Source organism: Thamnophis sirtalis, unplaced genomic scaffold (genome assembly GCF_051295495.1).
Source record: "Thamnophis sirtalis isolate CommonGarterSnake01/CBP01778 unplaced genomic scaffold, rThaSir2_p1.2 scaffold_1, whole genome shotgun sequence".
Lineage (NCBI taxonomy): Eukaryota > Metazoa > Chordata > Lepidosauria > Squamata > Natricidae > Thamnophis > Thamnophis sirtalis.
In genome coordinates, this window is record NW_028261381.1 from 175,849,078 (window position 1) to 175,874,253 (window position 25,176).

Genomic DNA, 25,176 nt, shown 5'->3' on the forward strand with positions numbered 1-25,176 from the left:
TCCCTGAGGGGACTCAGGGCGGCTTACAACGTATAGGGAAGGGAGTACACACAATGACATATAAAAACAGTACGTAATTAAAAGTGAAAGCAACATTCATCATTCGGGAGGGGACGGATTATAATCTTTAACCCCAGGCCTGACGGGATAGCCAGGTCTTGAGGGCTGTGCGGAAGGTCTGGAGGGTGGTGAGGGTACGAATCTCCACGGGGAGATCGTTCCAAAGGGTCGGAGCTACTACTGAAAAGGCTCTCCTCCGCGTAGTTGCCAGTCGACACTGACTGGCAGATGGAACTCGGAGGAGGCCTAATGTGTGATCTAATAGGTCGCAAGGAGGTCCACAAAGGTCCTAATCAGAAGCCCCCCCCCCCCCCCCCGGTTAAATTCTGGAGCTGACCAGAAGTCCGATTCCTCCACCATAGAGTCTCCTCCTAGCCAGGCATCCTTTTCCCTCTACCTGTCCTAACCGAAAGCCCTATCAATTGTGGAGCCGACCAGCAACAGGGAGCCACAGCAGAGGGATGAAAGAGCCACATGCGGCTCCAGAGTCACATGCAGCTCCAGAGCCACAGGTCTCTGACCCCTGAGCTAAGTTAATGCAATGTGCTTAGTGATGAACCACAGTTTATAAAACGAGGCCCACCATGGTTTGGGCTTGTTGGGAGAAATGTCCTTCTAGGTTCAGTTCCAAGTGGGGGAAAAGACACGGGAAACATGGAGGCTGCTTGGAAAGATGGTTTAATGGTGGACAGGACCACATGGTTTGAGGTTCTGAGCAGAAGAGGGGGATCAAGGCTTCCAGATGTTGGGTGAAGAAGAAAAGAGAGAGCAAGATGCTGAAAGTCCCTGTTTTTATGCCCTCTCTGGCCTTTGATCTTGATCTTGTATTCTGATTGGTTGTCAGGCTCCCATGGGGCCATGCAGGGCCAACTCTCTAGGCTGTGTTTTGAGTCCAGGTTTGGTTGAGCATCGCTTCTTCCCAGGGGCCCTGTGGTGAGATGGGTGAAGGGCTAATACTATCATGCCTTAATCCCATCACCCTGGAGCTGAAGGGGGAGATCTTTGTTATGTAGAATAGACTGGCTCAGGCCTTTAATGGCCCATTGACCAAGGTGGGGGCTATTAAGAGTGAGCCTGTTTCCTACCTAAAAACATGTTTCTCCATTTCTGATCCAGGGAAATGTAATATTTTGCCTTTTCAACATTTCCCAGGATATTTCACTTTTCTAGGAGAGGGGTGGGTTTTCACTCCTTACAGGCTAAAAGCCCAAGCAAACCACAGCTTGTCCTAACACAAGCCAACTTGCTTCTGTTGGGGCCGTGCTGGCTGAGAATTCTTGGGAATTCCTCTTCCAACATCTTGCAACAGACCTGGGAACGTCCGGGCGTCTTGCAATTTGCTAACTCCTTCTCTGTTTTCTGGGGTTTGCAAATTAGATGCCATGCAAAAAAGGTTAAGCAAAGAGAGGCGTCTAATTACTTCCAAGGAGCCTCCATATTCAAGAGCATTCAGCATAACAGTGATTAGAATCCTGTTTCCCAACCTTGTCAATGTGAAGCTGGGTGGACTTCAACTCCCAGAATCCCTTTGGCAGCGTCTAATGACCTCTAACAAGCCTCCATATTCAAGAGCATTCTGCCTCGAAATAAGGAGTAGTGATTCCCAACCTTGTCAACGTGAAGCTGGGTGCACTTCAACTCCCAGAATTCCCTAGCCAGCGTTTAGATACCTCGGAGGAGCTTCCATATTCAAGAGCAGTCTGCCTTGAAATAAACAGGCCAGTGTTTTCCCAACCTTGGAAACATCAACGCCAGGAATGGAGCTTCCCCATCATGGCTACAGCATAAGAGGGTCGTAAAACAGGCTGGTCGTGTGTTGGAGCGGATTTTATGACCTTTTCTTTGAACTGGACATTAAACGAATCAGCGAGGTTGTTAAGTGAATCTGAAGCCTTCTTGGACCTTGGATCATGCTTTCAGGAATGCTAGCTTAGAGGAATAGATAGCTCAGACGTTTGACAACTGGAATAAATGGTGGACTTCCAACTCCCAGAATTCCCCAGCCAGCAACTAATTACCTCGGTGGAGCCTCCATATGCAAGAGCATTCTGCCTTGAAATAACTAGGACAGTGTTTCCCCAATTTTGGCAACGTCAATTCCCAGAAAGGAACCTGCCCATCATGGTTGTAACACGTGATGATCATTAAAACAGACTGATCATGTGTTGGACTGGATTTTATGACCTATCTTGCAACCGTCGTTAAGTGAATCATCGTGGTTGGCAACCTGGTTGCACTCCTGAGATCTATGGACCATGCTTTCAAGACCATTGTGATTGTAGCACATAATGGTCATAAAGTAGACTGGTTGTGGGTCAGACTGGATTTTATGACCTTTTTTTTGCACTGGTCATTAAATGAATCAGCATGGTTGTTAAGTGAATCTGCAGCCTGGTTGGATCTAGGAGTCCTTGGATCATGCTTTTAGGAACACTGGCCTTGGGGAGTAGATAGATCACAAGCTTGGCCAGCGGAAGACACGTGGGACTTCAACTCCCAGAATTCTCATGCGCTGGCTAGGGAATTCTGGGAGTTGAAGTCTGCATCTCTCCGGCTCCGTATCCAACACATCAATTGTCTTCCAGTTTAAACCCAGAAATCCAGAGACCAGCTGCAGGAATTTGAGCTTTTCGTCCCTGGCTGCCGGAGGGAGACCTTCACGGGAAGGAGCAGATGGCAGCCCAGCTGGTATCACAACCTTTGTGATTGAACCACAACCTCATTGCAGGTGAAGGACTCTGCCAAGCCAGTGGCGGAAACCCGGACAGGGAGGGACGCTTAATTGTAGAGCCGTCCAACTTGTTTGTCAACCTCTGGAAAGTTGTTATTATTCACGACCTGGTCTGGGAAACCGAGCCAGGGTGGCTGGCGTCATCGAAAACACACAAGGCAGGAAATGTTTTGCTATGATGTTGACAGGTGTGTGTGTGTGTAGGTTGTTTCCCCATTGTGCAGTCTTCCAGGCCTGCCACTCATGAGTTTCGTAAGAGGGGAAAAAAATATTGGAGTAGGAATCACGTCTTTATGCAGAAGATTCTTGAAAGTTGAATATGCGAGTGGTCCTTGACGTGCGACCACCATTGTTGCTAAGCGAGGCAGTCGTGAAGTGAGGTCTGCCCCATTTTGCAAGCTTTCTTGCCACAGTTGTTAAGCGACTCACTGGCGTTCTTAAATCGATTGCTGAAATCGATTGCTTGGATTAAGAAAGGAACACAATTTTGCTTCAATTGGGAAACCTCTTCTGGACTTTATGCTTGGGGTGGGAGGAAAACGAAGCTAAACTTGGATTTTGAGTTCCGTTGATTAGGTAGGTTTGTAGTTACCGAAATGGCTAGTATAAATTATAAAGTTGAGATGGTGTATTATTACTTTATTCTACTGTGCCAAAGAGTCAGAACTCAAAGCTTTTATTTCCCTTTCTACCCTACTAAGCGTTTATTCCCCCCCCCCCGCTCCTTTCCTATTATTTTCACTTTTCTTTTTGTATTTGATAGTTTGGTAAACCAACATGAAGTTGTGAAAAAAGAAAGTTGCATAAGAGAAGGTAGATTACATTTACGGGCTAAGTTTGTGCGTCCCACTTCTCCAGATTCAACCGAAGGAAGGTTAGCTGAGTATGCTGCAGCAGGCAGCTGTGAAATGGGTCATTAAGTGCACCAGAGGTGGTCTCGGATTGAGGAGGCTGGATTGGGAATTGTGGGAAAAAGGGATGGGGGACATCTTTTGCCTCAAAACCATCTCTGTCTGATGGATGAGCTTCAGTGAGTGAACAAGGTTGTTTTAAGATGGAGGGACTTCCAACTCCCACAATTCCTCAGCCAGCAGGCTTTAAGATGAATGGATTTCAACTCCCAGAATTCCCATCGGCAGGCTTTAAATGGATGGACTTCAACTCCCAGAATTCCCCAGCTGGTATGCTTTAAAATGGAGGGACTTCAACTCTCAGAATTCCCCAACTGGTATGCTTTAAAATGGAGGGACTTCAACTCCCAGAATTCCCATCGACAGGCTTTAAAATAGGTTGACTTCAACTCCCACAATTCCCCTGTCAGCAGGCTTTAAGATGGGTGGACTTCAACTCCCAGAATTCCTCAGCAGGCAGGCTTTAAGATGGATGGACTTCAACTCCCCCAATTCCCCCGTCGGCAGGCTTTAAGATGGGTGGACTTCAACTCCCAGAATTCCCCCATCGGCAGGCTTTAAGATGGGTGGACTTCAACTCCCACAATTCCCCCATAGGGAGGCTTTAAGATGGATGGACTTCAACTCCCACAATTCCCCTGTCGGCAGGCTTTAAGATGGGTGGACTTCAACTCCCAGAATTCCCCCATCGGCAGGCTTTACGATGGATGGACTTCAACTCCCACAATTCCTCAGCAGGCAGGCTTTAAGATGGATGGACTTCAACTCCCACAATTCCCCTGTCGGCAGGTTTTAAGATGGATGGACTTCAACTCCCAGAATTACCCCGTTGGCAGGCTTTAAGATGGATGGACTTCAACTCCCACAATTCCCCTGTCGGCAGGCTTTAAGATGGAGGGACTTCAACTCCCACAATTCCCCAGCCGGCAGGCTTTAAGATGGATGGACTTCAACTCCCACAATTGTTGGCAGGCTTTAAGATGGATGGACTTCAACTCCCACAATTCCCCAGCCGGCCTACCAATTCTACTCTGGAGAAACGGATGTTTTTTTTTTTTCTCAGCCATTCTCTTTCCCCTCACGCCAGCTTTTTCTAGGGAGGAGTAAATATTGCCAAAACCCGGGGTTTAGCTATTCTCACAACATTGGATGGGGTCGGTTTAATCCGGTGCACGATTAAGTCTATTTGAGGCTAAATTTAAAGGAGGGATTAGCATGCGTGGGTGTGTTTGGGTTGGTGTGTCAGCTACAATTAAAGGATCAAACTCCATGCGCTGATTTTAGTTAATCCCAGGGATGATGCTCTTGTTAGTCACCTCCCATTAAGTGTGGGGCAACAGGGCCGCTGAAAGTTCATGCGCCAGCTTGAATCCATAAACTGGACAGTGTTTTAGAGTTCAATGGAAGGTGTGACTCCATGTTGGGCGATTGTGGCACCGGGTTGAATAAACTTTGGATCTTTTAATCCAGGGGTCCCGAATCCCAGGTTGCGAGTCACTCCGGTGCCGGGGCCTATTTGGAACCGGGCCACGCAAAAGCCCGGCCGGCGTACATGTGCAGCTCTGCTCGCAGTGAGTGGCGCTCCATAAGATTCTCTTCGCTTGGGTGGAGCTGCGCATTCGGGCACGTACACACCAGCCCTCCGCTCATGGCTCCTGGTCCCCCCTCTCATTCCCCAGCTTGGCCGCCAAGCTGCCTGTTGCCGATGCTCTAAAAATGGAGCGGTGAGAGCAGACGTTGAGCGGGGGGAGCGTGTCCCGCTCAGCTTCGCTGACTCATCGCCTGCGCAGGATACCCAATCTCAGGAGTCATAACTCAAGGCCCGGGGGCCGCATCCCGCCCGCGGGTGCTTAGATCAGGCCCACGGGGCTGCCTTGGAAACAGGCAAAGCGAAAAAAGTCTCCATTTTCAGCTCGGATGGCCTCCTGCAATCCTCGGCTAGCCAAAAACGGATCTCGGGAGGGTTTTCACTGGCAGAGGGGTGCAGGAGGCTGTCACAGCTGAAAATGGGAGCTGGGGGGCCCGTTCTCACTGGAAGAGCACTCGGACCTCCACAAACAGCCTTGAACACGAGTGACATTGAGGTGGCTACATCCACCCGGGCCCCCCGAGATCAAACACAACCCTGATGCGGCCCTCAATGGTTTATGGTTGGTTTATGGTTTATTAAACTTGTATGCCGCCCTATTCCCGGGGGGACTCAGGGCGGCTAACAAACTCATAGGGGAGGGGGTAATACAAGAAAACAAGACAAAACAATTACAAAAAACAGATTAAAACTCCTCAACAGCCACAACAATTCGAGTGGGGCTGGGAACTCATCAGCCCCAGGCCTGCCGGAACAGCCAGGTCTTAACGGCTTTGCGGAAAGCCTGAAAGGTGGTGAGGGTCCGAATCTCCACGGGGAGATCGTTCCAGAGGGCCGGAGCAGCCACAGAGAAGGCCCTCCCCCGGGGGGGTCGACAGTCGACACTGACTAGCTGAGGGAATCCGGAGGAGGCCTAATCGGTGGGATCTAATTGGTCGTAGGGAGGTAATTGGCAGGAGGCGGTCTCTCAAGTACCCAGGTCTGATACCATGTAGGGCTTTAAAAGTAACGACAATGAAATCGAGTTTGATACCCCTATCCAATCTGCTTTTGGGATACCACGCGGCCTCAGTAACGTCTGAAGGAGCGCGAGACTGTGGCCTGGAAGACTTCACTTTTTCACACCGAAAGCTTTTGCCCACAGATGAAAGTCTCCGTGGCGGTGATCTCGCGCCGCTTCAGGCCTTCCGTCCCCTTTGCAAAACTTTTTGACGCGGAAAAGACTGAACCAGCGTGAAAATGCGCCCCAAAGGCTACTCTTACTTCTTCTGTGAGTGGAGTTGCGCACGTGCACCAGCCCGCCCCTTTTGCAGCCCCATTCCCCTCTCCCACCCCAATCAAGAAATCTGTCTCGATGTTGAGGCTGTGGCCTCTTGTCTTCGCCTCAAGAGTTCTAGAGAATAAATCCTCCTTCCTTTACAGGTGGTCCTCGACTTACAACAGTTCTTTTAGCGACCGTTCAAAGTTACAACGGCACTGGTAAAAAGGTGACCTAGGATTTGTTTTTCACATTTATGTGTCAGGCCTGGAAGCTATCTTTTGCCTTTTGGATTTCATGCCTGCCGCACTTTTTACTGTGGGAGAATGGGAGGGGGGATTATACAGAGAATGGGTGATGTGTAGCCATAACAACATTCTTTCTCCGAAAGTCAAGGTCACTTTTGTCCCTGCACCTGGACGGATGTGGATGGGAGGAATCTTCCTTCGTGGCAATGAAGGATTGGACCATGTGATGGACTTATGGGTGTTGGGGCAGGGTCTTAAACTTTTAACTGGGTGGGGAAAACCTGGAAACTTTCAGATTCGGGTTTTCCCAGATGTGCCAATATGACATCTCCAATAAATTGTAGCTTTGAGGAAACAGAAGCCTCGGAGTTCCTTTTCATTGGGCTTGTTAGCTGGAATCCTGACTGTAGCCGTATCGCCACAATAACCTGTTGTGACCCAGCAGGAGCCGTTGGAGCTGCCGATGGACTCCGATAGCGAGGGATCCTATGAGTCTGCTATGGAAGATGTGGAGGACCCTGGACAGGGTTCAGACTCAGAGCAGGGACCAGAGAGGCTGGTTGGCCACCAGGAGGCGCCTGAGGCATGGAGCAGTGGGGAAGATCAAAGGGAGTTTGTCCCTGACGCCAGGCAACGTAGGGCGGAGAAAACGGAGGCAGCAGTTACGGAGACAGACTCATAAGAGATAATCCAGCCCAGGTGGTTGTGGCTTGGCCCCTCCCAAGAGAGTATATAAGAAGAGACTTTGGGAGGAGTCCTTTTGCAGGACACAACCGTTTGTAGTAATCTGGAGAACTCCTTGTCTGGTCTGCCTTGTGTTACCGTGTCTGTTGGCGTCTGGGTTGCTGCCAACGTCTTGCCAGTGAGTCGTGTCTGGGCTTTCAGACAACAGGATTATAAGTGCTGTGAATAAAGAGTGGCAAACAGCTAAGCCTGTGTCTGCGTTCATTACTGGACGGAGGGGAGCCAGAATAGTAACCTGATCCAAATTCAGACGCTTGGCAACTGACTTGTATTTATGGCGGTTGCAGTGTCCCAAGGTCACATGATCCCCTTTTGCGACCTTCTGACAAGTAACGAAGACAGATTTGCTTAATAACCGGGGGACTAACTGTTAAAAACTGCAGTGATTCGCTTAACAATGGTGGTAAGAAAGGCTGTAAAACGGGGCAAATGTCCCCGGGGCAAATGTCTCGCTTGGCAACAGAAATTCTGGGCTCGATTGTGGTCCTAACTTAAGGACTCGCTGTGTTTTCTCCTCTTTGGTAAGGGAAGCGAGGCGGACAGGCAGGTGGAAACTCGCTGGCGTTGAGGATATAAATCTGTTTTTATTCATACCATTGCTCCATTTCCACGGGTGGGGGAAAGGGGGAATTTTTTGGGAATGACCATTCGACCAATTTATGGGGAAGAGGCGGGGAGAGGGAAGGAAACTTTTTGGAGGGGATTACACACCCATGCGCGCACACGCACACAGCAATTCCTGCAAAGGGATGAACTTTCTGCAAGTCTTTCGGGCTAAATCCTGCGCCAGGTGGACGCGGCCAGATCCTATGCAATCAGTTTTTGCAGCCACTGGATCAGATATGCAGTACTCCTGTCCCCGGTTGGCTTCCCAACGCGTCGCAGGACACCCCCCGATGCCACGGAAGAACGCCGTGGAAGGGAGCTCGCGAGTCCAAGGGTCATACGCGTGGCTTGTGTTTCTTTTCCCCAAATGTGTTCTTCTTGAAGGTGCGCTTGGGTGGACCTCGGGATCCGTGGAAAGAAGAGTCCGCCACCAAGAGCAACCCGAGATCCCGCCGCATGTCTTCTCCGAGGCTAAGGTGGACGGGGCTCACAGTTCGTCGTGGAATTTTTCGGCCACGATCATCAGCTTGGAGAGTTCGGAGTGGAATTTGCCCTCGCGGTGAGACACTGGAAAGAGGAAGAGGGTGGCAGGAAGGTTAGAAATAGAATAGAAATAGAAAAATGAAATAGGAAAGGGATAAGGATAGAAGAATTAGAATTAGAAGCAATTAGAATTTAAATTAGAGAATTAGAATTAGAGAATTAGAATTAGTATTAAGAGAATCAGAATTAGAGATTAAAGAATTAGAGATTAAAGAATTAGAGATTAAAGAATTAGAGATTAAAGAATTAGAGATTAAAGAATTAGAGATTAAAGAATTAGAATTAAGAAGAATTATAGAATTAGAATTAGTGATTAAAGAATTAGAATTAAGAAAGAGAATTAGAATTATAGAATTAAAGAATTAGAATAAGTATTAGAGAATTAGAATTAGAGATTAAAGAATTAGAGAATTAGAATTAGAGATTAAAGAATTAGAATAGGTATTAAGAGAATTAGAATTAGAGAATTAAAGAATTAGAATATGTATTAAGAGAATTAGAATTAGAGATTAAAGAATTAGAGAATTAGAATGAGAGAATTAAAGACTTGGAATAAGTATTAGAGAATTAGAATTAGAGATTAAAGATTAGAATTAAGAATTAGAGAATTAAAAAATTAGAATAAGTATTAGAGAATTAGAACTAGAGATTAAAGAATTAGAATTAAAGAATTAGAATTAGAGAATTAGAATTAGATATTAAAGAATTAGAATAGAGGAGGTCTTCTACTCCAGAGTTGGTCGAGAGACAAGCGGATGTCTAGATGTTACAAACAAACAAACAAAGAAACTCGCCTGCCTGTTCCGTGACCAAGAATTCTTCCTCTTTTAAGGGGACGTCGTTCTGTCCTCCGACGCTACCCGAGGACTGAAAGAAACAAACCCGTCAGTCAAGCAGGAGTGCGCAAAGGGCTCGACCCCCCTACCCCTACAATTTTAATGGCCTGTCTCTGAGACTAGAGGGAAGTGGGCCCAGGGTATTGGGAAAGGTCAAAAAAGTCAAGATGGCAGCCCCAGCTCCACCGAGGAGATACTAGTGCCTCCAAGGAAATCCTGTATAGTAAAGTTTCGCAACTTTCACAAGTTGATGTACGCGGTCTTCGATCCCCAGAATTCCCCGGTCAACATGGTGGGATGTCAACCCCACAAAATCCCCAGCCAGCATGGATGAATAATCAGAATGGACTTCAACCCCTAGAATCCCCCAGTCCACATGGGTAGACTTCAAGACCCAGAATTCCCTGGGCGGCAAGCTGGCTGATGAATTCTGGGAATTGAAGTCCACGTGTCTTCAGCAGAAGTTGAAAAAACTCTTCTCTAGTAGCTGTGGGTTATGGGGGAGAGGGAGCCAAGCAAATGTGGCTGAAAACAGCAGTGCACTTGAGTGGCGGGTGTCAATGAAAGAATGACAACATGACCCACGCTTAAAAACATCCGATGGGAAGCTTAAAAAGGAGACCTAAACTCTACCATAACGAGACCAGGGGGGGGGGGGGAGGTTGGGGTTGAACCAAGAGTAGATTAAGTTTTGTAACTAAGTAGGGCGACGAATGGATGCAGTTGAGAGGCACCATTTTTTTTCTCATTATTTACCCTTTCAAACTGGAGAGTTTATTAATCATAGATCTGGGAGGGTCCCTGGAGGTCTTCTAGTCTAGCCCCCTGCTCAGGCAGGAAACTCTATCCCATTCAAAACAAAACGACTGTCTGATCTCTTGTTAAAAACCTCCAGTGATGGGGCACCCACAACTTCTGGTGGCAAGCTGTTCCACTGGTTAATTGTTCTGTCAGGAAATTCCTCCTCAGTTCTAAGTTGCTTCTCTCCTTGATTAGTTTCCACCCGTTGCTTCTCTCCTGCCCTCAGGTGCTTTGGAGAATAGCTTGACTCCCTCTTCTTTGGGGCAGCTCCTCAAACATTGGAAGACTGCTATCCTGTCCCCCCTAGTCCTTCTTTTCATTAAACTAGACATTCCCAGTTCCTGCAACCGTTCCTCATATGTTTCAGCCTCCAGTCCCCTCATCATTTTTGTTGCTCTTCTCTCTTAGCTCTGTCTATCACTGTAAGTGCTTTCTGGGGCCCCTAGCAGAACCCTCAGGAACCTTCCCTAATTGGGGGGTTTATGGCTTTTTTATATGTTCTATTTACTATTGACCATTCGAAGGCACTCACCCCAAGACCGGTTTTGTCCTTGTATTGCATATATCATATATACAGGTAGTCCTCATCTTAGAACAGTTCGCTTAGTGACCATTCAAAGTTACATCACTGAAAAAAGGGACTTACAACCGTGTTTTTTTTCCAACTTGTGACCGTTGCAGCATCCCCCATTGACATTCAGATGCTTGGCAACTGGCTCACATTTATAACAGTTGCAGTGTCCCCGGGATCACTGTAAGAGCCGAGGTGGTGCAGTGGTTAAACGCAGCACTGCAGGCTATTTCAGCTGACTGCAGTTCTGCAGTTCGGCTGTTCAAATCTCACCGGCTCAGGGTTGACTCAGCCTTCCATCCTTCCGAGGTGGGTAAGATGAGGACCCGGATTGTTGTTGGGGGCAATATGCTGACTCTGTAAACCGCTTAGAGAGGGCTGAAAGCCCTATGAAGCGGTATATAAGTCTAACTGCTATTGCTATTGCTATTGCTATCACGCGATCCCCTTTTGCGTCCTTCTGACAAGCAGAGTCCAGGGGGAAGCCGGATTCACTTAACGGCTGTGCCACTAATTTAACAACTGCAGCGATTTATTCAACCCATGTGGCGAGACAAGTCACAAAACGGGACAAGACTCCCTTAGCCAGTTTCTCACTTTGCAATACAGGATTGGAGCTCAACTGAGGGCTACCTGTATAGGTATATCTAAGGCAGTGTTTCTCAACCTTGTCAACTTGAAGATGTCTGGACTTCAACTCCCAGAATTCCCCAGCCAGCATTCGCTGGCTGGGGAATTCTGGGAGTTGAAGTCCAGACATCTTCAAGTGGCCAAGGTTGAAAAACACTGATCTAAGGTATGTACCTTGTTGGTCCCGGTATAAGGATGAAGCTGGTTGGGTGGTGCCTCCTAGTGGCCAGCAGAAAATATAGGCGGGGCCAAGAATTTTGTTGAAAGCGAACCCATAAACTGAGAGGGAGAAAGGGGCCCCCTCAATTCAAAGTGTCCTACAAAACCTGGGTTACAGATCTGACCTTCCCCCCCAGCCCCGTTCAGATGGGACTCACGTAAGCCATGGCGTACTGGATCTTTGCTCCTTTCATCTCAGCTTTAAACTGGGTGAAGAAAAGGTAAGATTTTCCTTGGGGCCTACAAGGAAAGGAAAAAAGAGGAGGGGGAGGGGAGGGGGAAGAGGGGGAAGGAGGAGGAGGCAGAAGAGGAGGAGGAGGGAGGAAGAGGAAGGAAGGAGGAGGAAGAGAAGGATGAGAAAGAGGAGGAGGAGGAGGAGGAGAAGAAGAAGAAGAAGAAGAGGAAGAGGAAGAGGAAGAAGAAGAGAGGAAGAGGAAGCAGGAGGAGGAGGAGGAGGAATAATAATAACAATAATAATAACAATAACAATAATAATAAAACAGGTACATTAAAGAAAGAAACAGAGTCACTAATCCTGGCTGCGCAAGAACAAGCTATCCGCACAAATGCCATTAAGGCCAAAATCGAAAAATCCTCTGATGATGCCAAATGCAGACTTTGCAAAGAAGCTGACGAAACTGTTGATCACATACTCAGCTGCTGTAAAAAAAATCGCGCAGACTGATTATAAATTGCGGCACAATTCAGTAGCACAAATGATCCATTGGAATTTGTGCAAAAATTATAATATCAAAACAGCAACAAACTGGTGGGAACATCAGCCTGAAAAAGTCACCGAAAATCAGATGGTCAAGATCTTGTGGGATTTCCGTATACAAACCGACAAAATACTGGCGCATAATACACCAGACATCACACTGGTTGAGAAAAATAAGGTCACAATCATAGACATCGCAATACCAGGTGATAGCAGGGTCGCCGAGAAGGAACATGAAAAAATCGCAAGATACCAGGACTTAAAAATCGAAATTCAACGACTCTGGCACAAACCAGCAGTGGTAATTCCAGTGGTAATTGGCACACTGGGTGCTATTCCAAAAGCACTGGAATTACATTTAAAACAGTTAAAAATTGACAAAATCACCATCAGTCAAATGCAAAAAGCCGCACTGCTTGGATCTGCACGCATATTACGAAAATACGTTACGACGTCCTAGGCCCCTGGGTGGGGCCCGACTAGTAACCAATGCCAAATCCGGCGAAACAACTGGCCGCTGTGATACAATTGTACAACAACAACAATAATAATAATAATAGGGAGAGGAGAGAAGAGGGGGGGAGGGAAAGGGAAAGAGAAGGAAAAATTGGATTCAATTAAATTGCATGTTTTATTTGGCCAAGTCTGATTAGACCCCCAAGGAGTTTGTTTCCAGCACAGAAACACTCCGTGTACTTGCAAAGCCACAAGGAGAATTATGATAATAACAAGAATACAAATAAAAGGAGGATTTAAAGAAGATGATAAAAAAACATAAAGCCCTCAACTTACAAACCCAACTGAGCCCAAAATTTACGGCGCTAAGTGAGAAATTTGCCAAGTGAGGTTTTGCCCCATTCTACAACTTTTCTTGCCCCCCTTTGCGAAGTGAATCGCTGCAGTCGTTAAATTAGCCAGACGCCGGCTGAGTGAATCTGGTTTCCCCATTGATTTATTTTCATTCAACTAGACCTACCCAGTTCCTGCAACCGTTCTTCATGTGTTTCAGCCGCCAATTGCCCTAATTATATCTTGGTTGCTCTTCTCTGCACTAAGTTGCTTCTCTCCTTGATTAGTTTCCACCCATTGCTTCTTGTTCTACTCCCAGGTGCTTTGGAGAATAGTTTGACTCCCTCTTCTTTGGGGCAGCCCCTGAGATATTGGAAGGCTGCTATCATGTCTCCCCTCGTCCTTCTTTTCATTAAACTAGACATACCCAGTTCCTGCAACCATTCTTCATATGTTTGAGTCTCCAGTCCCCTAATCCTAGGCTGAGGTGGCGCAGTGGTTAGGGTGCAGTACTGCAGGCCACTTCAGCTGACTGTTATCTGCAGTTCAGCGGTTCTAATCTCACCGGCTCAAGGTTGACTCAGCCTTCCATCCTTCCGAGGTGGGTGAAATGAGGACCCAGACTGTGGGGGCGATATGCTGACTCTGTAAACCGCTTAGAGAGGGCAGAAAGCCCTATGAAGCGGTATATAAGTCTAACTGCTATTGCTATTGCTATCCTCTTTGTTGCTTTTCTCTGCACTTTTTCTAGAGTCTCCACATCTTTTCTACATCGTGGAGATCAAAACTGAATGCAAATATTCCAAGTGTGGCCTTACCAAGGCCTTATAAAGTGGTATTAACACTTCACGTGATCTTGATTCTATCCCTCTGTTGATGCAGCCTAGGAAAGAATAAAGGGCTTTTTTTTTTGACAGCTGTAGGACATTGCTGGTTCATATTTAAGCAATTGTCCACTAGGCCCTGCGGGGAAATTCTAAGCAGCTCGCAACAATAAAAAGAAATGAAAAGAGTGGAAACAAATACTCTGGTTTCCTTCCTGAAACAGAATCCCAAGTTTGAGTGGGGAACTGGCTGCATGAATGTACCGAATGTTGCATTTGGGGGGGGATGAAAGGAATTTAAACTTAAGTCCCTTTGAGTTTTGCAATGAATTTCATCAAGTCGATTCAGGTGTTTAGCATGGGGAAAAAAATGTAATATTTAATGTAATATTCAAATATTTAATTTAAATTTCTCCTTAGTTCTAAGTTGCTTCTCTCCTTGATTAGTTTCCATCCATTGCTTCTTGTTCTGCCTTCCGGTGCCTTGGAGAATAGCTTGACTCCCTCTTCTTTGGGGCAACCCCTGAGATATCGTAAGACTGCTATCATGTCTCCCCTGGTCCTTTTTTTCATTAAACTAGACATATCAATTTCAGAACCGTTCTTCATATGTTTCAGCCTCCAGTCCTCTAATCATCTTTGTTGCTCTTCTCTGCAATCTTTCCAGAGTCTCCACATCTTGTTTACATCGTGGTGACCAAAACTGGATGCAGGATTCCAAGTGTGGTGGAAGGGACATTCCTGTGGCTCCCTCTCACGCTGTTTTAAGGTGATTGATGTCTTAAAAGCAGTGTTTCTCAACCTTGGCAGTTTGAAGATGTGTGGACTTCAACTCCCAGAATTCCCCAGCCAGCTGGGGAATTCTGGGAGTTGAAGTCCACACATCTTCAAACTGCCAAGGTTGAGAAACACTGTCTTTAAAGTGATTGACAAAAGCCCATCTCTAGCAGTTCGTTTAATGATTATTCGAAGTTATAACATCCCTGAAAAGTTTGACTTTGGGCCATTTTTCAGACTTATCCAGCGTCCCCATGGGCATGTGGTCAAAATCCAGATGCTTGGCAACTGACTCACATTTATGACGGTTGCAGTGTCCGGGGGGGTCAGGTGTGATCCCTTTTATGACGTTCTGACCAACAGAGTCAAAGGAGAAGCCAGATTTGCTTAACCACCATGTTGCTAATTTAACAACGGCAGTGATCCGCTTAACAACCGTGGCAAGAAAAGTTGTACAATGGGGCAAAGGCTCACTTAACGTAATACCTCACTTAACGACACAAATTTTGGGCTCTATTGTCGCACGTTGAGGACGACACGGACCTTGGCAAAATATTTTAATTTTGACGGACTGATCTGTTTTTTCAGTGGAATGCAGGTAGTCCTCGACTTACGACCGTTCGTATAGTGACCAGTCAAAGTTACAACGGCTCTGAAAAATGATTTAGGACCGCATTTCTCCCTTACAATTGGGTGCAGCAAACCCGTGGTCACGTGATCAAAATTCAGACAGTTGGCCCCTGACTCACATTTATGACGATTGCAGGGTATACGTGATTCCCCTTTTTGCGACCTTCTGACGAACCGAGTGAATGGGGGAGCCAGGTTCTCTTAAGACCTGCAGTGATTCACTTGCGAGAAGAAAGGTCGTAAAATGGAGCAAACTCACTAAACAGCCGTTTGGTAGTGGTAAGGCGAGGACTACCTGTAAAGCTTACATCCGTGACGGGGGTGGGGGGTGGGGAGACCTACCTCCAGATTGAACAGGAAAAGAGCTTCTTGTCTTCGTTGACCGCAATAATCATTTCCCATTGCTGAAATCAGAGAGAAGGGTGAAGGTCATTAAATAAAATTAGAATAGAAGAGAACAGAATAAAATAGAAGAGAAGAATACAAATATATTGGAGAAGAGAAGGGAAGAAGAGAAGAAACGAGACAATGGGATAGAATTACAGAATAGAATAGAATAGAACGGAACAGAATAAAATAGAAGAGAAAAATATAAATATATTGGAGAAGGGAAGAAGAGAAGAAATGAGACAATGGGATAGAATTACAGAATAGAATAGAATAAAATAGGGAATGGGAATGAGAATTGAATTACAGAATAGAATAGAATAGAATAGGGAATGGGAATGAGAATTGAATTGAATTACAGAATAGAATAGGAATAAGAATAACTTTATTGTCATTTTAAATGTACACTAGGCGTACATTAAATGAAATTTCGTTGCCTGCAGCTCTCACCCCCTCCAATATACCCTACACAAACATGACAAAATAAATAAACAAAATACAAAATTATGTATACACCCACATATATTATACGACACAGAAATCTGTGAACATTTCCGCCTATCTGCCTACGGGGAAGTCAACGGTTCCACCACAAAAGCGCGTAGGACAAAATCGCGCTCGACAAAAGCGCGCTGTGACGTCATCACAGCGCGACGAAAAAGTTCGAAAAAATGTAAAAATAAAGCTAAAACCTTCCCCTAACCCCCCCAAACCTAACCCTAAACCTAACCCTAAACCTAACTCTTAACCTAACCCTAAACCTAACCCTAAACCTAACCGTTAAAGTAACGAAAAACCTAACGCTAACCCTTAACCTAACCCTAACGCTAACGCTAACGCTCTAAAGCTAACCCTAACCCTTAACCTAACCCTAACCCTAACCCTAAACCTAACCCTTACCTTTATGTGAATCGGCTTGCTTTAATTTAATTTTTATTAATTTTTATTTGAATTTTTCGATCTTTTTCGTCGCGCTGTGATGACGTCAAAGGCGCGATTTTGTCGATCGCGCTTTTGTCGTCCGCGCTTTTGACGGGTCACGAAGTCAACAGCCTTGGGGCTCCTTCGGCCAAGAGTAAGACAGGCAAAGCATGCTGGGAAATAATTTCTCTGCAGGGAGACACCCCCCCTCCCCCCCCAAAAAAGAATCCGATGGCAGGTTCAACCCCAACTTTGGTAGGAGTCTAACCAGCATCCATAACAAGAATGAGAGTCCGACGAAAGAGAATATTTGTAGCTCAGGGTTGAAGTGGGGTCGTCCTTGGTGGTCTCTGAGCTTGGTGGTTTTCTTGCAGACGTTTCATGGTCCAACTAGGGAACATCATCAGTGCTAGAAGGAAGTGGGGTTTAGGAGGAGGAGGAGGAGGAGGAGGAGGAGGAGGAGGAAGGAGGAAGGAGGAAGGAGAAGGACTGTGGGGTTCCTGGTGCTCTCTTAGCTTGGTTGTTTTTTTGCAGACGTTTCATGGCCCAACTAGGGAACATCATCAACCCTGATGAAGCAACCACAAAGCATCATTCCTACTGATGCTGACAGAGCAAGCCACTACTAGTATATAAAAGGAGAGCAGTCCCCACACCCTTCAAGCTCTGATGATGTTACCTAGTTGGGTAAAGAAATGTCTGCAAGAAAACAACCAAGCTCAGAGAGCAATAAGGACCCTACAATCCTCCTCCTCCTCTCCGCAAACCCCAGTCTCTTCTAGGACTGATGAGGTTACTTCATTGGGTAATGAAACGTCCAAGATCAGAGAGCTCACAATCCTCCTCGTCTTCCCCCCTCTGCAAACCCCACACCCTTCTAGCTCTGATGATGTTACCTAGTCGGGTAATTAAAAGTCTGCAAGAAATATCTCCAAGCTCAGAGAGCAATAAGGACCTCACAGTACTTCCTCCTCTTCCCCCCCTCATTGCTCCCCGTTGAGTCCGCAAACCCCGCTCCCTTTTAGCACTGATGATGTTCCCTAGTTGGGTAATGAAACATCAGCAAGAAAACATCCAAACTCAGAGAGCAATATAGATCCCACAATCCTCCTCCTCCTCCTCCTTCACAAACCCTACTAGCACTGATGATGTGATCTAGTTGGGTAATGAAACGTCTTGAAGAAAACCTCCAAGCTCAAAGTGCCTCCAGAAAATGAGATTGTCAGGCCAATTGGGCTTCCTCACCATCACCTCCCTCTTCTAGACCTTCTGTTAGGAATATAATCTAACGGTTGGGTTGGCAAAATATATAAATCATGTAACAATGTTGTACCTGTTTCTTTAAATCATACTGTAAAATGTGATTGGTTGCTGTTTTCCTCAATCGGCCATAAGAGGGAGCCAGAATGACTGTTAGTTCTCTCTGTTTGTTAGATGCTGGGCTGATCTGATCTGAGTGTTTTGGAAGCTGGCTGTTAGAAAGTGCCATGAGCTATTGTAAGTTTTGCAACTCCTAGCAAACTTTGAGCACCAGACTGTTTGTATGATACTGGACTATGTTATTTGGATTATCCCTTAACTAAAAGACGTTGATGACTGACTGTCTTATCCGTGTATGACTTGGACTGTTTGATGGACTCTGATACCTCTATTTCCACGAAAGTAAAAGCCTATTTCAACTGCAGTGTCTCTGTATGCTGGTTTGTGTGTTCTCCAACACAACTCTCACAACACTTCTCTGAACGCACTCGCTCTCCCAACAGGGAGCTTACCTAACACCTTCCCTCCGCATAAGCTGGTGTGCTGTGCGGGCGTTCAGTTTTGCGAGACGCAGATCCACGCAGAACGGATCAGACAAGGATGGGAAGAAAAGAACTTACCTCGTTCGTCCCGCCCTGAGCTGCGTAGGTAAAACTGCAGGTAACGTCTCCCTGTTGAAAATGACACAAGAAATGGTGAAGAAGCAAGAATCATGGTCTTCAAACCCAAAAGGTGGGACTTGTGTGACATGCCTAATCAGAGGCAGTCCTTGGCTTACGACCACAATTTTCGCTGCTAAGCGAGGAAGCAGCTCTGTCAGTTTTGCCTCGTTTTATGACCTTGCTTGCCGCAGTGGTGAAGTGAATCACTGAACCAATGGTTAAATGGGTAACACGGTTGTTAAGTGAGCCTGAGTTCCCCGTGGACTTTGCTTGTGACCCCAGAACGATGCAACCGTCGTAAATAGGAGCCAGTTGCCACGTGTCCGAATTTTGAACATGTGACTGTGGGACTCTCTCTCATTAAGTGGGAACTTGGTATTGGATCTGGTTACCTGAGAGACCGCCTCCTGCCATTCACCTCCCAACGACCAATAAGATCACACAGGTTGGGCCTCCTCCGGGTGCCGTCAACCGGACAATGCCAGCTGGCGGCTTCCCGAGGGAGGGCCTTCTCTGTAGCTGCACCGGCCTTGTGGAACGAGCTACACGCTGAGATCCGGACCCTCACCACTCTCCCGGCCTTCCGTAAAGTGACCAAGACCTGGCTGTTCCGGCAGGCCTGGGGCTGTTGATTGATTTCCAGCCCCACTTGATGGAATGGATGTTGTATTAATTTTAACACTGTATTTTTCAAAATATTTTAAATGTTTTTACTTTGTTGTGAGCCGCCCAGAGTCCCAAGGGAGTGGGCGGCATAGAAATCTTATTAAAGTTCAAAGTTCAAAGAACCGTCATTCAATGGGAAAATGTCCCTTTGACGTCACTTTTTGGGAACTTCCAATCGTCACTAGATGAATGGTTATAAGTCGAGGACTATCTGTACTGAATGAAGCCATGTTAATCATTAACACATCAAATAAAAAACCCATCTTGATTCTGTATTGTTTTGATGCAACCTCTCCAGCAGCCTGCAGTAGATAAGCAGGGATTAACACCAGACAAACAATCATGCAAAAAGTAATATCCTGATCAAGGAACTACCAAGGAAAAAAACACTCTCCCAGCAACACTGATGAGACAAAGGGCTTAAGTATAGACAGAAAGAACTCTACTCCCTCCTAGCACTTACTATCTTACTATCAGGGTTCCAAGTAATAGAACCAAAGCAATCCGCATGGAGTTCCCTCAAAGTATGAGTTTATTAGGAATGTCATATTGGCACGGCTGGTGAAAACCAGATTCTGTAGGATCGAGGTTTTCCCCACCCAAATCAAAACCCAAAGTTCCTTCTCCCCAGGCAATACGTCCATCAGATGGTCCAATCAGGTCGCAGTCCCAACTCTTGACGGGCTTTTGCCAGGGCCTTCCAACACCTGGTTGGAGCATCCTTGGCTCCCACGGGAAAGAATATTATTTTGGCTACACATCTCCCAGCTATCTCTGTCAGCCTCTGTTTTGCTGCTTGCTTTCGGCTGACATTGAAACGGGGAGGGGGGGGGCATGGTATTTGGTGGGGAAGTATCCGTACAGGAGTGACTGATAAAAGGGAGTTGTTCTCACCATCTACTGCGCATGCTGCAGATAGAGGATTTGCTGCCAAGGCCAACTGTCCGGCATACCAACCTGATGATGCTTTTTGAAGGTGACACCCACATGACACCTGAGGGATGTGCGGATTGGACTATGGGATGGGGTTACCAGGGGGAGTGAGTTGGGTCACATACTGATATCTATGATTATGCGCGCTTTTGCCTCAGATCTTGCTTTGCTTAGCTGCTATCTACTCATGACCAGTAAAAGTACTCTTAATTCTGCAAAATGGAGTTGAGTGGTTTCTTTCTTGGTTACTGAGGGAGGCCGCCCTGACATTAAGCAAGATCTCAGTTTCGCGCTCATCCCGGAGCTAACACTCTGTCTCTCCCCTCATGTTTCCACAGCGCCAACAGGCCTGGCTGTGGCAGCCCTGAAGATGCTCCCAAAATGGCTTCAGGGCTGACAGTAACCTAGCTGGGTCGTGAAACGCCTGCAAGAAAGCAAGCAATTTCAGAGAGCGCCAAGGATGACCTCCCTCCTCCTCTCCACAAACCCCACTCCCTTCTATCACTGATGATGTTACCTAGTTGGGTCATGAAACGTCTACAAGCAAACAGACAAGCTCAGAGAGGACCAAGGACCCCCCCTCTTCCTCCCCCTGCCCCTCCACTCTGCAAACCCCACTCCCTTTTTAACACTGATGATGTTCCCTAGTTGGGTTGTGAAACGTCTGCAAGAAAACATCCAAATTCGTAGAGCAACAAGGACTCTACATGATCATTGTTCCCTTATCCTATACGGCTAAGGAACTTTTAATTGGTCTCCCATCTGACATAAACCTTTTAATTTTTGAGCTCAGCAGAGATTATTTTGGTCCTTCGGTCAACCGGCTTAACAGACGGCTATACAAACCAGCTTCTAAGCCTTATCCTCATCCCTCCTTCTGATTTTGATTGTCATTTTAAAAGTTTTTATGGTGCCCAGCTGTTAACGAATGTGAGGGTTTTTTTTTTTAATAAAAAGAACCAAACATACTGAAACCGATGGGGGGAAAATACGACAATAGAGAATAAGAAAGGCTAAAAATGGGCAAAATATATATATTTTAAAAAACCAGATGTGATTTAAAACAAACCAACCCACACAATCCAAAGGTCAGGTCTTCCTTCACCACAACCACGAGGAAAAAAATAAACTAGAAATTATTTCTGTTCCCATTTAGCAGCTCCTGATTTTACTTAACACAGAAGCCAGGAATTGTTGTTTAATAATGGCTAGCTAAAAAATTTGGTTGGTTTTTTGCTTCTGTTTCACAATTAAATTCTGTTTCTGTTGTGGATTTAGATTGTGCTGCTTTTTTTTTCCTATCCTTGTGTTGGTTTTCTTCTAGATTGGTTACAGCATAATGTATAAATATGAATGTTGCCAAGGGTCCAAATTTTGATCATGTGACCATAGGGATGCTGCAATGGTCGTAAGTGTGAAAAAGGGTCCCACTGTAACTTCGAATGGTCACTAAATGAACTGTTGTAAATCGAGGACTTCCTGTATTCTTTCTTTCTCCTATTTTCCCTGCAACAACAATCCTGTAAGGTGGATAGGAGCTGAGAGAAAGCCCAAAGTCACCAGCCAGCTTTCATGCCTAAAGTGGGACTAAAACTCCCAGTCTCCTGGTGATTGGCCCAGAGTCATCCAGCCAGCTTTCATGCCTAAAGTGGGACTAGAACTCACTGCCTCCTGTTGATTAGCCCAGAGTCACTAAGACAGTTTTCATGCCTAAAGTGGGACTAGAACTCCCAGTCTCCTGGTGATTGGCCCAGAGTCACCCAGCCAGCTTTCATGCCTAAAGCAGGACTAGAACTCACTGTCTCCTGATGATTAGTCCAGAGTCACTAAGACAGTTTTCATGCCTAAAGTGGGACTAGAACTCCCAGTCTCCTGGTGATTGGCCCAGAGTCAACCAGCCAGCTTTCATGCCTAAAGCGGGACTAGAACTCACTGTCTCCTGTTGATTAGCCCAGAGTCACTAAGACAGTTTTCATGCCTAAAGTGGGACTAGAACTCCCAGTCTCCTGGTGATTGGCCCAGAGTCACCCAGCCAGCTTTCATGCCTAAAGCAGGACTAGAACTCACTGCCTCCTGATGATTAGCCCAGAGTCACTAAGACAGTTTTCATGCCTAAAGTGGGACTAGAACTCCCAGTCTCCTGGTGATTGGCCCAGAGTCACCCAGCCAGCTTTCATGCCTAAAGCAGGACTAGAACTCACTGTCTCCTGATGATTAGTCCAGAGTCACTAAGACAGTTTTCATGCCTAAAGTGGGACTAGAACTCCCAGTCTCCTGGTGATTGGCCCAGAGTCACCCAGCCAGCTTTCATGCCTAAAGCAGGACTAGAACTCACTGTCTCCTGATGATTAGTCCAGAGTCACTTAGACAGCTTTCATGCCTAAAATGGGACTAAAACTCACTGTCTCCTGGTGATTGGCCCAAAGTCACCCAGCCAGCTTTCATGCCTAAGGCAGGACTAGAACTCCCAGTCTCCTGGTGATTGGCCCATAGTGACCCAGCCAGCTTTCCTGCCTAAAGCAGGACTAGAACTCCCAGTCTCCTGGTGATTGGCCCATAGTCACCCAGCTGGCTTTCATGCCTAAAGCAGGACTAGAACTCACTGCCTCCTGGTGATTGGCCCAAAGTCACCTAACCTGCTTTCCTGCCTAAGGAAGAACTAGAATTCAGGTACCTCGACTTACTACTGTTTGTTCAGTGACCGTCTGAAGTTACGATAGCACTGAAAAAAGTAACTTATGACCGTTTCTCACACTTGTTATTAACAACTGCAGTGATTAACTTAACAACTGTGGCAGGAAAGGTTGTAAAACGGGACAAACCTCACTTAACAAATGTCTCACTTAGCAACAGAAATATTGGTAACAATTGTGGTTGTTAAGTCGAGGACTTGCCTATCCTTTACATAATATATATAACAAAAAACAACTTCAGCAATAATCCAGGGGAAGGGGGGGGAATTGGAAGACGTGCAATGCACTGTGCGAAGCCCATAAAAATCGAATTTACCCCCTACCAAGATATTAATATGCAGTAAAAGAAGGAAATTATAATAGTAACGTTGGAAATGTAGGGAAAGAAGTTTAAAGGGGCAGCCACATAAATGTGAAAAATTAAGAGGAGAATGCCCCAGCATGAATGGAGGCAACGGCGCAAGTGCTGCCATTTCATAGGCAGGAGCAAAACCGTGGCAGGGGCTTTACCACGCATTTACTCCGGGGTTAATTTGGTCCAAAGAACTACAATTCTGCATTTAGCCACTTTCTACGGAAACGTGGTCGGGACATGCCAAAATGCTCCGTTTCTCCCGCCTTCGGCTCCCTGACGACCAATCACAGCACCACAAAAAAGTCCCGCCCCTCCCTTCGACCAATCGGAAGCTATCCTTAGGGGGCGCAAGACTCAAGCCAACCAATCAGCAGCCGCCACCTAGCTCTCTGCCCTGTCTCGTTCGCTCTCACCAGGTTTTGCGAATACGAGTGAACCATCCCGCCGGGTCTGACATTGAAGTCGGCCGTGATGGGCTCCTGCTTTGCCCCGACGGCCGAGAGAAGGAGCTGCAGGAGGAAGAAGGACGCCGAACTGTCCCAAAGCCTCTGGTTGCCGAATAACCTGGGAGCCACCATCTTGGAAGAAGAAGCGAAAAAAACCGTGGCCAGCTGATTGAGCTACGGAGAGTTAGAGCAGCCAACGTGCGTTTTAATGTTCAGCGCAGGCGCTTCTGATTCTGGGAGGCCAAGACGGCCATCTTTTAAGCAGGCTCCGGCGGATATTCAGTGGGAGTTGCCAGATTTTGGCTGCAAATTGCGGATGACCTCTAGAGGGCAGCAAAGAATGCCAAAATCAGGACCTCTCTGCTGCCATTGGCTAGCACGGGAATTCTGGGAGTTGGAGTTCACACAGCTGCGCGTGGGCTAAATTTCAAAACGCACAGCAGCGGGAAATCTGTTCGTTGTTCTGCAAAGTTGTCTGAATAATTGTTGCACTGACCTATCTCTGTGAAGGCAACTGGTGCTGGATGCAACATCAGCAGGAAGAGTGAGATGAAGCGGTAGCTAAATGTAACACAATATTTTTAAAATAAATAAGAAGCGGCTGTCTTACTATTAGGACCCAATGAAACAGCTGCAAAAGTTAGAAAATTGAGAAGTTGGAGGAAGGCGGAGCAAAGAGCCAATTTCCTCTAGGGATTAAGGCAGCAGAATTAAAAAAAAACGGGAGACTGTGAGTTCTAGTACTTTCTTAGCCATGAAAACTGGCTGGGTGACTTTAGGCCAGTCACCAGGAGACTGGGAGTTCTAGTCCCACCTTAGCCATGAAAGCCAGCTGGATGACTTTGGGCCAATCACCAGGAGATGGTGAGTTCTAGTGCTGCCTTAGTTATGAAAGCTGTGTGGGTGACTTTGAGCCAATCACCAGGAGATTGTGAGTTCTAGTCCCACTTTAGCCACGAAAGCCAGCTGGATGACTATGGGCCAATCACCAGGAGACTGGGAGTTCTAGTCCTGCTTTAGGCATGAAAGCTGGCTGGGTGACTTTGGGCCAATCACCAGGGAATGGTGAGTTCTAGTCCCACCTTAGCCATGAAAGCCAGCTGGGTGACTTTGGGCTAATCACCAGGAGACAGTGAGTTCTAGTCCCACCTTAGCCATGAAAGCCAGCTGGGTGACTTTGGGCTAATCACCAGGAGACAGTGAGTTCTAGTCCCACCTTAGCCATGAAAGCCAGCTGGGTGACTTTGGGCTAATCACCAGGAGACAGTGAGTTCTGGAATTAAGGAGAAACTTCCCAACAGTGAGAACAATTAACCAGTGGAACAGCTTGCCTTCAGAAGTTATCAGTGCTCTTTTTTACAAGTCCACC

The 25,176-nt window shown here is 46.5% G+C and overlaps 2 protein-coding genes across 2 annotated transcripts in view; one reads left to right on the plus strand and one right to left on the minus strand.

Moving 5' to 3' along the window:
• The window catches only part of LOC148049878 (procathepsin L-like), a 77,519-nt gene that overhangs the window by 24,022 nt on the left and 28,321 nt on the right, over nt 1–25,176 (plus strand). The window lies entirely within an intron of this gene.
• MYDGF (myeloid derived growth factor) lies at nt 8,105–23,976 on the minus strand. The gene is made up of 6 exons (XM_087703366.1): nt 23,775–23,976; nt 18,673–18,723; nt 15,827–15,888; nt 11,905–11,986; nt 9,484–9,556; nt 8,105–8,713 (listed from the first exon to the last, which is right to left on the minus strand). The coding sequence occupies exons 1-6, from the start codon at nt 23,937–23,939 to the stop codon at nt 8,634–8,636; spliced, it is 513 nt and encodes a 170-aa protein (XP_087559492.1). The 5' UTR covers nt 23,940–23,976; the 3' UTR covers nt 8,105–8,633.